The sequence below is a fragment of the Abramis brama genome (assembly GCF_963993115.1).
Source record: "Abramis brama genome assembly, chromosome: 6".
Lineage (NCBI taxonomy): Eukaryota > Metazoa > Chordata > Actinopteri > Cypriniformes > Leuciscidae > Abramis > Abramis brama.
This window is the reverse complement of record NC_139968.1, coordinates 37,730,286-37,747,736: the sequence shown is the minus strand read 5'-3', so window position 1 is coordinate 37,747,736 and position 17,451 is coordinate 37,730,286. Positions and strand designations below refer to the sequence as shown.

The 17,451-nt window shown below is 40.5% G+C and overlaps 2 protein-coding genes across 2 annotated transcripts in view; both read left to right on the top strand.

Annotated features, from left to right (window-relative positions):
- LOC311084841 (uncharacterized protein) overlaps positions 1 to 17,451 on the top strand; it is a 334,198-nt gene that overhangs the window by 94,117 nt on the left and 222,630 nt on the right. The gene's annotated exons all lie outside the window — the stretch shown is intronic.
- On the top strand, positions 367 to 7,000 carry LOC311084861 (uncharacterized protein). Its single transcript, XM_084117153.1, has 4 exons — positions 367 to 565; positions 1,116 to 1,433; positions 3,671 to 3,949; positions 5,386 to 7,000. Exons 1-4 carry the CDS (start codon positions 517 to 519, stop codon positions 5,532 to 5,534), a joined length of 795 nt encoding a protein of 264 aa, XP_083973279.1. The 5' UTR covers positions 367 to 516; the 3' UTR covers positions 5,535 to 7,000.

The following is a 17,451-nucleotide window of genomic DNA, read 5'->3' as shown; positions in this document are numbered from 1 at the left end:
GAAAAGGTGTTTGCCAATCCCGAATAGCCCGTGTTTTCCCTGCAGAGAATGACATTATGCTCTAGGCTACTGTGTTTGTGAAACCTGCTGTGATCTTAGTCATTGACATCTGTGCAGAGATGTGGTTTGACCTGTTATTTGATGGATGTGGCATGCGTGCGCATGTAGACTTACTAAACCATGATATGAAACTATTAAAAACACAATGAAAATAGACTATCCAGAGTATAGGCTAATAATTTACATTAATAATTTCTTTCTCTCTCTCTCTCTCTCTCTCTCTCTCTCTCTCTCTCTCTCTCTCTCTCTCTCTCTCTCTCTCTCTCTCTCTCTCTCTCTCTCTCTCTCTCTCTCTCTCTCTCTCTCACACATAGACAAACACACACACACTCTCAGAGTCGCACTCGGTCGAGCCTAAAATAGTATTACTCCTGTGTGTCTCCACAAAATTTTACTTCACACCACAATATTTTCGGATAATCTTGGCAAACATCTTGAGTGACGCTATTTCAGGAAATGTTTCACTCATTTGTTTTTTGCTGTCTCTGCTTTTGGTGTTTGGCTGGTAAGTTACATTTTTTTTATTTAGCTTTTTTAAATGTTTTTGTGCTTATAATTCTGGCATATATATATATATATATATATATATATATATATATATATATATATATATATACATATATCATTGTGAGATCTAGTCTGGATTCAGGTTTGTGATCTTATATTAAATACTGTTGTATGAATATGATATTCTACTTACTCAAGCTGTATGAATATGCAGCTGAATATAAACTGTTGCAATCATGCAAACCATCATCATGCAATCATGAATCATGAAAGCTGAAAAGCATGCAGGTTTAATCAAGTGTGATCGGGTTTGAATTTTAAAACGCTTTTCTTACATTCATCTTACATTTCCTCTATTAAAGGATAATTTTTCAAGATTATATTTCACTGCAGTTTCAGAGTTAAAATGTTCAAAATGGGTGTAAGGCCAAAAAAGGGATTTCTGAAGTTTCAGTTAAAGCTTTATTAAACCAACATTAAGAATAATTTTTACTTCAATAAGAACTTCATTGTGTGATTGAGAAACTGTCTCCGTTCCCACTTCCCAGGTGTGTTTGCTGACACAGATGCAGTGAAGTCAGTGTCAGTGATGGAGGGAGATTCAGTCACTCTAAACTCTGGTACTGAACTACAGGCAGATGATGTGATACAATGGCGGTTTGGATCCGAAAAATCTCCTATAGCTACAATCAACAGAGGGACTGGAATTCTCTCAACATATGATGGTCCTGATGGGAGATTCAGAGACAGACTGAAGCTGGATCATCAGACTGGATCTCTGACCATCACAAACACCAGAAACACAGATTCTGGAGATTATCAAATCAGGGCAAAGATCATATACAGATTCAGTGTTGCTGTCTATGGTTAGTATACAGTAAATTTTTGTATTTTAGGCACATCATTTGTCATAATTGTTTTATAATAATACTGAAAAATGACTAAATGATTTTGTGCATCTTTGATTTATGTTTGCATTCGGTTGAATATGTGCATCAGTGGGTTGTTGGACTTAGCCTTTAGGTCTTCTGCTTTTCTGCTACATAAGTGTCAGATGTATTTGGCACTCATATTAACAGGTTACAGTTGTAAGAAAACCTACAACTGCTGTAGGTTATTACTACTACTGCTGCTGCTGTAGGTCATTGCTGTTGCTGTAGGTTATTACTGCTTCTGCTGTAGGTTATTATTCCTGCTGCTGTAGGTTATTACTGCTGCTGCTGTAGGCCATTGCTGCTGCTGCTGTAGGTTATTACTGCTGCTGCTGTAGGTTATTACTGCTGCTGCTGTAGGTTATTATTCCTGCTGCTGTAGGTTATTACTGCTGCTGCTGTAGGCCATTGCTGCTGCTGTAGGCCATTGCTGCTGCTGTAGGTTATTACTGCTGCTGCTGTAGGCCATTGCTGCTGCTGTAGGCCATTGCTGCTGCTGTAGGCCATTGCTGCTGCTGTAGGTTATTACTGCTGCTGCTGTAGGTTATTACTGCTGCTGCTGTAGGTTATTACTGTAGGTTATTACTGCTGCTGCTAGGTTATTACTGCTGCTGCTGTAGGTTATTACTGTAGGTTATTACTGCTGCTGCTGTAGGTTATTACTGCTGCAGCTGCAGGTTATTACTGCTGCTGCTGTAGGTTATTACTGTAGGTTATTACTGCTGCTGCTGTAGGTTATTACTGCTGCTGCTGTAGGTTATTACTGCTGCTGCTGTAGGTTATTACTGCTGCTGCTGTAGGTTATTACTGCTGCTGCTGTAGGTTATTACTGCTGCTGCTGTAGGTTATTACTGTAGGTTATTACTGCTGCTGCTAGGTTATTACTGCTGCTGCTGTAGGTTATTACTGTAGGTTATTACTGCTGCTGCTGTAGGTTATTACTGCTGCAGCTGCAGGTTATTACTGCTGCTGCTGTAGGTTATTACTGTAGGTTATTACTGCTGCTGCTGTAGGTTATTACTGCTGCTGCTGTAGGTTATTACTGCTGCTGCTGTAGGTTATTACTGCTGCTGCTGTAGGTTATTACTGCTGCTGCTGTAGGTTATTACTGCTGCTGCTGTAGGTTATTACTGCTGCTGCTGTAGGTTATTACTGTAGGTTATTACTGCTGCTGCTAGGTTATTACTGCTGCTGCTGTAGGTTATTACTGTAGGTTATTACTGCTGCTGCTGTAGGTTATTACTGCTGCAGCTGCAGGTTATTACTGCTGCTGCTGTAGGTTATTACTGTAGGTTATTACTGCTGCTGCTGTAGGTTATTACTGCTGCTGCTGCAGGTTATTACTGCTGCTGCTGTAGCTTATTGCTGTAGGTTATTACTGCTGCTGCTGCAGGTTATTACTGCTGCTGCTGTAGCTTATTACTGTAGGTTATTACTGCTGCTGCTGTAGGCCATTGCTGCTGCTGTAGGTTATTACTGCTTCTGCATGTTACTGCTGCTGCTGTATGTCATTGCTGCTGCTTCTGTATTGTTATTACTGCTGCTAATGTTGGTCATTGCTGCTGCTGCTGCTGCTGTAGATTACTGCTGCTGCAGATTACTGCTGCTGCAGAGCAAGTACAGGACTTGCTACTGCCAATACATACATACCGTTGTGGGCAAGTAAGACATGCTGTACAATAAAGCGTGAATTACCTGGAGCAGATCTAGGTGGAGCTGGGGAAGTTGGAGGGTTTCAGAAAGCGTGTTGCTAAAACAAAGCTAATCGAGCATTTGAAGGTTCAGCACGCAAGCTCATAGGCTACTGATACAGCAGGAACTAATCAGCTGAGCCCTATAGATAATGATATGATTGCAAACGTTTGAGTTAAGGATCTATTAGACTGCGCCATCTAGAATTTCATTACAGACATTTTTATATATTCAAATCTAAAATACTATTTAACAACACTGATTCTACACTGCTCAACAAATCTAAATTTGATGGGTTAAATCAGGTCAACTCTTTAAGATAACAATTGCAGGCTATACCATTTTTACAATGTAGATATGACTTCACGTGGAGTACTGTTATGATGCTGGTGTGATTTTGTACTTATTTTAAAACTGGACAGCCACTAGTCACTGTGTGTTTTCAGTGTTTTTTTAATATTATTCTCTTGTGTTTTCAGCTCGTCTACCTGTTCCTGTCATCAGCAATAACTCATCATCATCATCATCATCATCATGTTCATTGGTGTGTTCAGTCTTGAATGTGAGTCATGTGACTCTCTCCTGGTACAAAGGAATCAGTGTATTGTCCAGCATCAGTGTGTGTGATCTCAGCATCAGTCTCTCTCTACCTCTGGAGATTGAGTGTCTGGATGATTCCTACAGCTGTGTAGTGGCTTATTCATTCACCAACCAGACTACTCTTCTCAACAACACTGATCTCTGTCAGCCATGCTCAGGTAGGCTACATCAGAAGTTATATTAATGATTGACTGAGCTTTGTTGATCATCTTCAGCTTCATTATGTAAATTTGTATTTCTTGGTTTCCTTTTTTGTTGTTAAAGCAGCACTCAGTAGCTTCGGGATTTCTACGCTGTATTCTCGCTTTTTGCTCGCAGGTTTCTCTCTAGAGCTCCCCCCACAGCTTCGGAATAGATATTTGACAACACTGTTGTAAAAACTTGTTGGCGATTCTCAGACACCAGAGGCTAGTAGATCAACGACATCAAAGCAGATGGGACATTCTTTAAAACATCTTCTTCATTCAGGTTCGGACAGCGTGAGGGAGCGCAACAATGACAGCATTTTAGCAGATTTCTTTTGGCCGTAAAGCAATTGTTTACATCGCGAGACCTGATATCACGCGAGACTTCCTGACGCAGCGGCCACCGGCCCGCCGCCCCAAAGTTGCAAGTGCGTATTTTCCGCTCACGGGCACCAGGGGGGTGCGAAACGACCACCATTCAACCCGAAATAAGTATTATAACCATTCCAATGACTCCGAAGCTGTTCAGTTAAGGTAAAAAAGTTACTTAGTTCACCTTTAAAACCAAACTTATTTAAAAAACGAACACTTGAACTTACTCCAGCATGATAAAACCTACCTAATATGACAGAAAGCATCTTTGGAAAAAAATTATTTGAAGTGTAATTTGATTGTTTAGTTTGTCTCACATCCCATTCGATTATATGGAGAGGGCGGGATTTATGACCGATACTGGGACCAAACACCTGAGGGCGATCGAGATTCTTTGGCTTCCCTGTTCAGGACTTGTGCGGCACACTTGCTAAAAACAAACATTTCAGAGGGAAAAGCCTAAATATAAATGTAATCAGTACATGAAATGCTTAACATTAAAGATGAACAAGAAAAAGTGAGTGCTCTTTGCCATCGAGGCTATTTATCTGCGGTTCATTCGCAAGCACCAGTTCACTAATCCATGCAGGCCCGCAGTTAGCATGGCAAGTACCACCATGTGTACACAGAGACATATCATAAATTATTGGAAAGTAAAATATCTTTTCCTCCATCAAGCCTCGACACTCGACTATAGGATGTAGTGACGGATCACCTGCGTTCCACTGACTATACTCCCATTGGTTGTCGCTCTTCATTTGCATAAAGTTAAACATATCTCAACTTTGTTGCGTAGCTGTACATGCCAATGGTCACTGTCGCCGGAAATCACCAGCTCTCCATTGAAATGAAGGAGATTGTGTCACTTTGTTGCTGTGTGTCACTGGCAGTGGGAACGCCGCTGTAGATGGCATCACTGATTATAATGGGATCTGTTGTCTTTTGTCGAGTTGCGTTGTAGACATAGTGTCAAAGTATGTTTAAGTGTTTATTGAAATGTAAAATTCCATCTCTGTGTTGTTCTTACCTTCCTTCAGAATCTATCCTTTGTTGTGGTTCGACTGAAGCTGTGATCCGATTGGCTCTCTCTGCTCTGGTGGGCGTGGCTACTATCGCTGTGCTGGTTTATGACATCAGAACCAGAGAAGATGAACAGCAGAGAAGATCGAACCCACGAACTGATTAACTATACTCTCATACCAGACAGCACGGTGGTATTAACAAAATAATATGTGAAATATGTAACCAATGCAATAAGTAAGGGATAATGTACAGTCAGCCAGACATTATCACAAAATGAACTGTTATATACAACATTTATTATACAAATGACCAAGTTAATTGATACACATGAAACATTGGGCTGGAGTTTAAATGACGTTGTAGCTACGACATAGAGACTATGGAAAGACAAATGGAACTGAATCATTATAAAGAAATGTCCTGGAAAACTGTCATCAAATGTAGGCGTATGCTATTGTTGTCAAGAATGATTCAAAATGCAGAGGTTAAAAATTCATGCTTGAGATTTCTTGGTTCATGGAGCACTTTGTATTAAGCAAGCAGTGCACTTACGTGCTCGTTGTAAGTATAGATTGTAACATGTAATAAATAATTGACGAAGGGCTGTTGGATTATTGAAAAATAATGAACATCTAAGGTTGTAATGCAGCCATGATGGGAAGCTCAATTTTTCAATAATTGAATGATCTGGAGTCATTTATCCTGGTTAACACCTAAAGACTTTCCTCAGCAGAATATGGTTGTCAGTCCTGTTTTGAGTCATTAATATGGTTGCATTCACACACATGTGTGAGCTCTTTTTCACTAAACGTTACGTAACCATATTAAAGGTAGGGTAGGCACTTTTTTTATAAACACTTTTTGTTATACTGGTTGAAACTCTTTTCACATCCTGATAGCAATCAATAATAGAAGTGGTCTAAATATTAAAACATGTACATTTATCTTCTGTGGAAGTCTCAGGACCAAAAAAATTTTCGTCTAATCATTGCATTCGGTCTGAATGCAGTTTGCTAATGCTAGCCTCTCCGAAATATTCCTACCCTACCATTAAGGACTGACAACCATATTCCGCTGCTGTGTGAACGTGGCCTAAGGGATTTCGGTCCGTTTAATAGGTTGTTAAGTTTGCTATTGATTGTTGAGCTGAGGCAACATCTTTCCAAAACAATTCCTGGTCACAAAAAAAGCTCTTTAAAGCAAGGACATTTGACCATAAACATGTGACTGTGTAATTAAGTCATAAATGTACATGATGTTTAATGGATTTTACCCAATCTGCTGCTCCATGTTAGCTTAGCATTTGTGTTTTTGTGCTGATAGAGCAATTTTTTTTTTAGATACCATGTTTACTTTGATGTCATTATATACAGAAATTACATTTGAATATGGATTTCATTGCAATATATAATATAATACAGTAAAATTTTGGGGGAAATTTAACTCTGAATCGTAGCCAGTGGAGCATATCTTTTATTTATTACTTTTTTCATTAACCCATTTAATCCCACCGGTCACAATAGTGACCGTAAAAAAATGTTTCATTTCTAAGGCTATAAAAATGTTACTGAATGATCTATCAATGCATTTCCAGCAGATATTGAAATAATAAAGGGTCTCAATGAAATATGTGCAGTGTCGCATGTTTACTGTAAATTGTCACATGACCAGAGCTGTTTACTTCCTGTTTGCGCCAAGAGAAGAGGATGGCAGCAAGAAAGGTCCCAAAGAAAAGGTTATTAAAGTATGTTAACATAAAGATAGGACATAGATTTTTGGTACACATCATGTTTAAGGTGTCTAGTATTGATATATGCATTTGCAATTACTCAACTTTATTTAATGTGGTCATAGAACTCACAAACATGTCAACGGCAACAATAGTGACCGGTGGGATAACCCATTGTATCTACATGCTAATACACATAGGCTAACTGTTCTACCTTACTTTCTGCTGCTACCTAACTTTTTACCTAATTTTACACACAGACACTATCCCGTGACCTCGAGACACTATCCCGCTATCCCGTGGCCTCGAGACACTATCCCGTGGACTCGAGACACTATCCCGTGGACTCGAGACACTATCCCGAGGCCTCCAGACACTATCCCGTGGCCTCCAGACACTATCCCGAGGCCTCCAGACACTATCCCGAGGCCTCCAGACACTATCCCGTGGCCTCGAGACACTATCCCGTGGCCTCGAGACACTATCCCGTGGCCTCGAGACACTATCCCGTGGCCTCGAGATACCATCCCGTGGCCTCGAGATACCATCTCGTGACCTCAAGATACCATCCCGTGGCCTCGATACACTATCCCGTGGCCTCGATACACTATCCCGTGGCCTCCAGACACTATCCCGTGGCCTCCAGACACTATCCCGTGGCCTCCAGACACTATCCCGAGGCCTCCAGACACTATCCCGAGGTCTCCAGACACTATCCCGTGGCCTCAATAAACTATCCCGTGGCCTCGATACACTATCCCGTGGCCTCCAGACACTATCCCGTGGCCTCCAGACACTATCCCGTGGCCTCGAGACACTATCCCGTGGCCTCGAGACACTATTCCGTGGCCTCCAGAAACTATCCCGAGGCCTCCAGACACTATCCCGTGGCCTCCAGACACTATACCGTGGCCTCCAGACACTATCCCGTGGCCTGCAGACACTATCCCGTGGCCTCCAGACACTATCCCGAGGCCTCCAGACACTATCCCGAGGCCTCCAGACACTATCCCGTGGCCTCCAGACACTATCCCGTGGCCTCCAGAAACTATCCCGAGGCCTCCAGACACTATCCCGTGGCCTCCAGACACTATACCGTGGCCTCCAGACACTATCCCGTGGCCTCCAGACACTATCCCGAGGCCTCCAGACACTATCCCGTGGCCTCCAGACACTATCCCGTGGGCTCCAGACACTATCCCGTGGGCTCCAGACTCTATCCCGAGGCCTCCAGACACTATCCCGTGGGCTCCAGACACTATCCCGTGGGCTCCAGACACTATCCCGTGGCCTCGAGATACTATCCCGTGGCCTCGAGATAGTATCCCGTGGCCTCGAGATAGTATCCCGTGGCCTCGAGATAGTATCCTGTGGCCTCCAGATACTATCCCGTGGCCTCGAGATAGTATCCCGTGACCTCCAGATACCATCCCGTGGCCTCCAGACACTATCCCGTGGCCTCCAGACACTATCCCGTGGGCTCAAGACACTATCCCGTGTCCTCGATACACTATCCCGTGGCCTCCAGACACTATCCCGTGGCCTCCAGACACTATCCCGTGGCCTCCAGACACTATCCCGAGGCCTCCAGACACAATTCCGAGGCCTCCAGACACTATCCCGTGGCTTCCAGACACTATCCCGTGGCCTCGAGACACTATCCCGTGGCCTCGAGACACTATCCCGTGGCCTCCAGACACTATCCCGTGGCCTCCAGACACTATCCCGAGGCCTCCAGACACTATCCCGTGGCCTCCAGACACTATCCCGTGGCCTCCAGACACTATCCCGTGGCCTCCAGACACTATCCCGAGGCCTCCAGATAGTATCCCGTGGCCTCAAGATACCATCTCGTGACCTCAAGATACTATCCCGTGGCCTCCAGACACTATCCCGAGGCCTCAAGATAGTTTCTCGTTGCCTCAAGATAGTATCTCGTGGCCTCAAGGATTTTATAAGGATTTTATACACTCTTATGCACACGCACACACACACACACACACAAAAACACACACACACAAAAACACACACACACACACACACACACACACACACACACACACACACACACAAACACACACACACACACACACACACACACACACACACACACACACACACACACACACACAGCACAGGTCAAATAGACCTATATTCAGTCTGTCCAATGGTTGATACAACACAGTATCCCACCGGTCACAATTGTGACCGATCATAAAACACACTTTTTCACATACTTTTCCATGAAAATTAAAAAAAATTATGATTGATTGTTTCAAAGGGATACTAATGACACATGATTTGGATATTTTTGTGTCTGAGAAAAATTTGGGATTAAATGGGTTAAAATTTTATCTTTGTATCTTATGTAATATGTGTTTGTGTTCTCTTTCAGAAATTCAAAGAATAGGATGAGGTGGATTATGAAGGTATAATAATCTGTGCATAAATTGCACCTTATTCTTTGGTCTTGGGCTGATATATAGCCTAATGAACATCCCAAATAATCTCAGACCATCTAAAATCACCCACAGACAACTCAGGGTACGTGAGTACATGACAACGATGTACTAAAAACTAAAACATTTTCCTTTGCGTTTTTGAAAGGTTTCGCGTACAGACGACAATGTTGTCAAAACCAGAGTCTTATTATTAGGAGATACGAGGGTCCGTGGCTCTCCCAGTGGAGAAAGCGTAAAAGCTAACTTGCCTTGATAACCAATCACATTAAAGCCTTGAAGTCATTGCATTTTTTCGTAGTTGTGCGACAGTCAATCATACGGTGGCCGAGAAGGGTCACAACACATACAAACACCACAACAACTACATTCAGAAAACAACTTCGTCGATTTCACATCACGTACACTGCAAATATTCACAGCACGAGCAAATAGGGAAACGAACTGCAAACTGCAAAGACACAACGGAAATGTTTCCAGGGGGGCCATAATCAGTGACGGACCCGCATCCATCCGGTTGTCTTCGCGCTATCTGAATGTGCGCTTTTGAGCTTTTTATCAGAGCACATCGACAAGTCTGTTAGCCTGGCAAGCCAGACCTACATCAAGATGTTGGGTCTGGCAACTCACCATAGACACGGCTCAATCCGAGGGGTGGGAATCGGGATAAACGGCTGTCTTTCAAATTCCCTCGGCACGCAATAGGACAGCGCTTCAACCAACCAGAGCGTTTTCCCACCAGCGGAGCTAGTTGATAGATTAAACTTTTGGCAAAACTACGGACACATCTTCCTTTTTTAAGAATGACTTAAGTGCCGTTCTTTGCTCTTTTCTCAAAGAAAAACCTAACTCCAAGTCCTCCAGAGTCGCGGACAAAGCCGATTCGAAAGACTGTTCTCCAGCAGCCGCCATTCTTTGTTTTCAAGTAGCAGGGAACCGTCGCAACTCTGTCGTCATATGTTAAGCCCGCCCCGCCTACTCTATACACAATGTGATTGGCCTGACTCAATTTAGGTTTTTGCAGCTCGAAAGTCAATGGAGAGTTGCTAGACTGCCCTGGCTGCAAAATACATTTTGCTGCCGCTAGGGTGCGTCTAGATTTCTAGGCTACAAGTCTGTCATAATAATAGAGAAACACTTACCTCTTGTAGCCATAGACAACAAAAGCGCACATTCAGATAGCGCAAAGACAACCGGATGGATGCGGGTCCGTCACTGATTATGCCCCCCCTGGAAACATTTCCGTTGTATGTAGTTGTTGTGGCGTTTGTATGTGTTTTCTGAATTTGGAGGTGTTTTCTTAATATGTAGTTGTTGTGGCGTTTGTATACAAACATTTAGTAAAGAAACCCTACATGCCTATAGACTGAACAGGTAATACACATGCGCATGACGTCCTTTTTCACTAATTCACATTTTTTGTAGTTTATGCCTGATACACATTGTACGATTTTGGGCTTTCTCAGACTAAAGATGATCAATCGTGGCGATTTCTGTGGTCGTGGCTCCTAAACGGTCCTACGTCGCAGAGTGAGAGAGGTTCAAATACAGCCTTTGTTTATCTGATCCATGTTGAACAGTGTGATTTGTAATGATCTTATAGACCTTATGTAGCTCCGCCCCTTTTCAGCGCCGCGCTCATTGTCTTTTGACTTCCGGTCTGTATTTTCACAGCGTTTTGTGTGTTTATTAATGAACGGCTCGTTTTAAAATCTTCCCGGTCGATTTACATTTGTTAAGTCATCTGCTTTAAACATTACAGTCCTCATGATAACTTTCGTTAACTTTACATTAAGTAAATCCACTTAAAAAGCTAATTACTCCTGGACAGAAATGCCATATAAATATACAGAGCGACCGCAAAACGGAAGTTAAAAGACAATTTTCCAAAGATGGCGGCGCCCTTGTTTCTCTGGTGCATAAGGTCTATAGGATTGCCGAAATTGCACAGTCTGTAGCAGGCATTACATGAGAGACAATAACTGTATCATTTTCAAAAACGGGGTGATTGTGTAAACAGGGATCATTTTGACAACATCGTTCTTCATCTGACACCAAATGTCACTTAATGAACTGAATGTGATACTGCAGCAGCTCTGTTGAGTCAAACTGAAACCTGCGGTGGTCTCATATCTTTAGTTCTGGAAAGAAATGTGGTTTGATGTGTTGGCGGACGAACAGCTTGTCCGTAAATGTGTGTCTATTACTGGACGTATTACTGATGTTTAAGAGTGTGTTCGTCTTTTTATGTTCTGGTAATATTCATTTCAAAGTTTGAATTCCTGTTTACACAAAACAGTTTTAACTGTGAAATACTGAATCAAATGTTGATTTAAAAAAAAGAAAAGAAAAAGAAGATCTCAAACCAAACTGTAAGATCTTACCGCTTATACATTTTTGTGTCTGTGAAATACAGTATGAATTGATTAATAGGCATACATAGCTCACTGGACATGATATAATTATGCTGTGATGCTGCAGACAGTGCTAGAGTCAGTAAGAAAAGCTATTCTTGATGTTCACACCTAGGCTTCACATCCTGCACTCTTATCTTATGAAACACATATCCTGTTTAGATCACGGGAGTAGCTTTAAGATGAATTGCCAGTGGCGTTTTCTTGCGGAGGCCAAGGGAAGCCAGGCTTCCTCACTTTTTCAGAATATAATCGTCATTTAATAAACACTTTTGTTTTCACAGTTTACGCAATCCTTCTGTCATCTCCTCATCGTCTCTCTTCATTCATTACTGAGTGTTTTATGATGTGTAAAACAGCGCCCCTATAAAAGTGACATGGTGAATGAGCGTTGAAAACATGGTACTGCACCCTGTGTCTGTGAGGAGGCCAGGCTGAGTTGGCATCCCTTGATAGAAAAAAAAAGAATGATTAACCAATCAGGTGACGCTATTGTCACGACACTGCTCCCCTGTGATTGGTCAGGACAGTGTCAAGGGAAGCCATGAACTTGTTGGCATCAGGCCAATCACATCACGTTATCATCGTCAATGAATGAATGAATGAAATAGCGGAAGATTTGTGGTTTTGTGCCCATCTTTTTAATTCCTTTATTTATTGACCATACACTCAAAACAAAACAAAGACACATTTAAATGTAAGCCTTACAAACAACCTTTTCACACGTAAGTTTTTCAAGGCGACCGTTATTGATCGTAGTATCACTTTATGGTTACCATGGAGACGCGTCTTTCATTGCTTGTCACACCGCAGGCACAATCAAGGGGCAACATTCTCATCTGAAAAATGAAGCCTACCCGGAAGTGCGAAAAACTGCAATACATCGAAAATCCGATAGGGGAAGGTCCCAAAAGGGAGCAAATGTCCATAGCCCCCATGTTAAAATGTCCGTTTTCACAGCATAAATTCATGTTCTTACAGGTTGGTCCCATGGACTTTTATTGTATTTTTCGATAGGTTCCGAGTGCCTGACAACCATGAGGGCTGTGAATTTTTTTCTAACTCATTAGTTTAGATCGTATTTAGATATAAAATGTATGACAATAAGGGCGTGGTTAACTTTGATTGACAGCTTGATTGACAGCTGAAAGGCAGCGCCACGGAGAATGACAACATAAGAAGCGCCATTTTTTAATACAGTTGACATATAATACTACTATTTCTGTATCATGAAATTTAGTTTTAAGAGTTTTTCAGGCGAGAATGTAGTTGTTTAAAGCTCAAATCTGTGGTTTATTTATAAAGATTTATGAAAATTGTATCCAGTTGTGAGATCCAGCGATGACCGGGCGCTCAGCGCGATGTACCCCGCCTGGAACAGCCTTTGCTCGGCTAGACGTTCTGAGGTGCCGCGGTCTCTGGCGTCTCTGTAGTGGTTAAACATGATTAGTCTTGTGTATATCTAACGGGCGATCTTTGGTCTCGTAACGTAAATCTATAATTTGTTCCCTGGGCAATCGTTTTGGCTGAGTAAGTTTCATAACTTTATAAGCTATTTAACTGTACCGTTGTATGGTTAGACTAGATCGAGCGCTGACTTTTTATGTTTGACTGAATTGTTTGCTTTGTTTGTATAGCTTCTTGTAACTTTACCTTTTACTTTTATATTGATAAAACTGAAATATATCAAAAAGAGACTGGGTTGAGTTTTGTCATTTCAATACAACGAATATGATCTAATGTTGTTTACTGCAAAATCTGTTGTTTAGTACAAATGCACATATTGCCTGGACCATATTAAAATTTTTAATATTTTTATATTATATTTAAAACGAAAAGAGGCAGGTTTGTGTTTTATATTTCGTTTTGTTGTAAAAAGGCAAACGTTATGTGCAGTGAATAACATTTGTGTGGCTATAATGTTTAAGATTTCTTTAAATGAAAACGAAAAGAGTTAGTTTGGTGTTTTACATAGATGGTGTTGGTGTTTTATAACATATTTCGTTGCCTAAAATATACACAGAGATAAGCAGAGCGAGTTGAGTGACGCGCGCTGCGTCAGAAGGTGGGCGGGGTTAGGATTTCCCAAGATTTTCCAAGATGGCGCCGCCCATACCCCCCATAAACGGCTTCAAACCTGTTCTTCAGAAAGTCTATGGGTGACGTCACAGACGCTTTGTCCATATTTTTTACAGTCTATGGGCACAATAGCGTAGCCTGGTTCTACCAGACTCTCGTACATTTCATTTGTACAGAGAGTCTGGCCTCGCTCCATTGAGAAACGTTTACTTCCTTGAAGGCGGGTTCTCTGTTAAAGTTCAAAACTATTGGATCTGCCCAGAGTCACTCAGGATCTGCCATAGCCAATCGCTAACGTGTGGTCGTCCGAATGATCAGAGGATTATGTTTAGAATAAGATGTCTGTCTTTTATAAAGTTTATAAAGCGACGAGAATAATTTTTGTGCGCAAAAACAAACAAAAAAAAACGACTTTGTTCCACTATTCATTTGCTTATCTCTGTTCCTCGAGTCTTGATAAAGCAGCGCGTCTGTGTGTTGTACGTCACACGTAGGCTCACTATTGGCCGACGCTAGTCATGTGTGTGATCACATCAACGTCATCGTTCTCAGCCACTCCCTCTATTCGCTGATTGGTCCTACAAAAAATTTGTTTCTGGAAACCTAAGAATATACAGCAGTCCCAGACGTAGTACTGAAGGAAAATGAAATTGAGCGGAAGTACGTAGGAGGGCGGAGCCAGGCTAACAATAGCGCTGAATGATCAGCTTTTATTTCCTTTTTTTATTCAAAATTTCACAAATTTATTAGCTATAGCAGGATATATCTGATATTCCGATTGTCAAATATGTGCAAGAGGATGTGTTTTGTTGTTCAAACACCTTTATAACAATCGCGTTAGTTGAGCTGTATGCGCAACATATTTTAGGTATCTAACGTTACGTGCTCAAAGTGTTGGATTGTAACAAGCGTAAGTCCCGGTAAGATGATGCTGGGCGCTCTAATAGTTCATCCAAATAGCAACATATAAATGGTAACGTATGATTTTCTGCCCCCACCCCTTAAAACACACAGCTTAGAGGTTGTGTCTTAATTGGCTTCCTCTGAAATTTTCCCCACGCCACGCCACTGTGAATTGCATTACATAATTTACTGTTTAAACATTTATTTTATCATGCAGATGTCTGATGCTTGTTATTTTATTTTATTTATTTTTTTCATCCGTTTTGGGGAGTTACAGAGAGTAGCAAAGCTGTTAACAAACTGTAGACTTTTTCTTTTGTCCCAGTACAGCGTATAGCAGTGCTGCCGTCCAAAGGACAAATGCAGTTACTACACATTTACAAGTAAATACTGTGATTTGTTTTGTGATTGATGGGTTTTGTTGTGGGTGTGTAATGTGATAATGAGTTATAATGTCATGTGACTGATCACTCTATATTGAAACTGCTTCCAGCAGACAAGGTAACACTTTTAAAGAGCCTCCAAAAAATGTGTTACTGGGTAAATCTACAACATTATTATAATATAATATATTATATTATAATATATATTATATTATAAATGAATGATTGTTAATGTATAATCTTCCTTTTGTCCACATAATGGTTTAGTTACAGCATTCAACAGAAGGGACTGACTAGTTATGTTAACCAGACAAACTTTCCTCTTTAAACAAACTGTGCACCCCACAGCATAGAGCGCCATCTATTGTCCGAAATAAAAGTTCAACCACTTGCACTGAAAGGGATTCTTCATCCTGAAGTGAAAATTAAGTCATTTACTATTCACCCTGGTGTTGGTCTAATGTTGTGCACTTCTTTCTTTTATGGTCCACAAAAGAAAAAAAATGTCCCGCTCGCACTCGTCCGTGATGGCAGTGAATAGTGATCAGTATCAAGCTTTTTTTTAAAAAGATGCATAAGTATCACCGGATGATCCCATGCGACACATGCTGTATATCACAAGTGTTCTTGGGGGAATGAAAGGGTATAATTTGCTCAAATAATGACAATTAATAGCATTTGTTAATTTGAGGGAAAAGAGTGAAACAGTGACAGAGCCATTTTCTCCATTCATTTTCTCCATAAGGACTTCAGAAAAATCACAAAGAGTTCTAAACTAGTTATGAACCACAACAGTGTTGATATTTATCCGATGATCCTCGATGACTGTGTGTGTCTAAATGTGTTATTGAAATACTTCATATTATCTGATTTATTACACATCTAATTTACATGATGATTAGATTTACATTAGATTTCACAATGTAGAATCAAAGAGTTACTATCGATAATGTAAAATTAATAACATAATCTAATCATAAAGATAACTGTAAAATGAATTCATGTACATGACATTTTTATTACAATTTAAGCATGTTATTGTATAGTTTATGGTCAATATACCATAATTACTATTTCAGTCTAAACATATTACTTCAGCTGATGTTTTTTTTTTTTTTTTTCATTAATGGTAAGGTTTGGCACCCTGTGGATTTTTCTTTTTTGGATTTTCATTTTGTTCAGTGTGTGTCTATATGTAAGAAATGTAATTGTTTACCACTGTATTTGTTTTGAAGTCACCATAATGGTGATTAGTGTCCCATTAGCGTGGGATATTAGACCTTGTATATTTATATTTAAATTTCAGAAAGTCAGAAGTGTGACAAATGGAAACATTTGTTAAATTTATGAAAAGCTACAATATGAAATAAATAAGCCAATTAGTTGATTTTAAACTATTCATAGCATGAATATGAATATTTCATTTTAGTATTAATGTTAGTTATTTCACAGTCATACATGCTTGTAGATAAAACTTTCATAGTGAAGCTACTGCTGAGATTAACTTTTTTTTTTTTTTTTTTTTTTACTTTTCTTTTCTTTCCTATTATCAAGTGCAGTCATACAGTATGTCACGAATTAACATTTTGATGGTACAGTATTGATGGTGCAGTAAAGTGTCAAGGGCAAGTCTACAAATAGAATAGCAGTCCATAGATGTCTTCCATCCTAACAAAAATACATGTGAGGGGAAAGATCCTTATCTCTGCAATACCACATATACATTTGGAAGATAGTACAGAATTTTGTACAATACAAATGACCATTGGTAAATAAATGATAAATAAGTAAAAGAAAAGAAAAATATAGTCTGCATAATAGTCATATCAAATGAAAATGTTGGGCAATGGAAGACCATTTATTTAGGAATACATCTGCTTTCAGTTGTAATAATGCCGTTGTATACTCCATGTTATAAACATCTTGGATTCTTTCCCTCCATTGTGCAACCGTTGGAGGGTGTGGCTTCAGCCAGGAGGCTGTGATTACCTTATTCGCTATTAAAAGAAGGATTCTCAGCAAACATGTTTGGTTATTCTCTTCAAGGTCAGCTGGCAGTATCCCTAGCACAAAGTATGATGGTTCAAGAGGTAGATCTATACAAAGACATTTT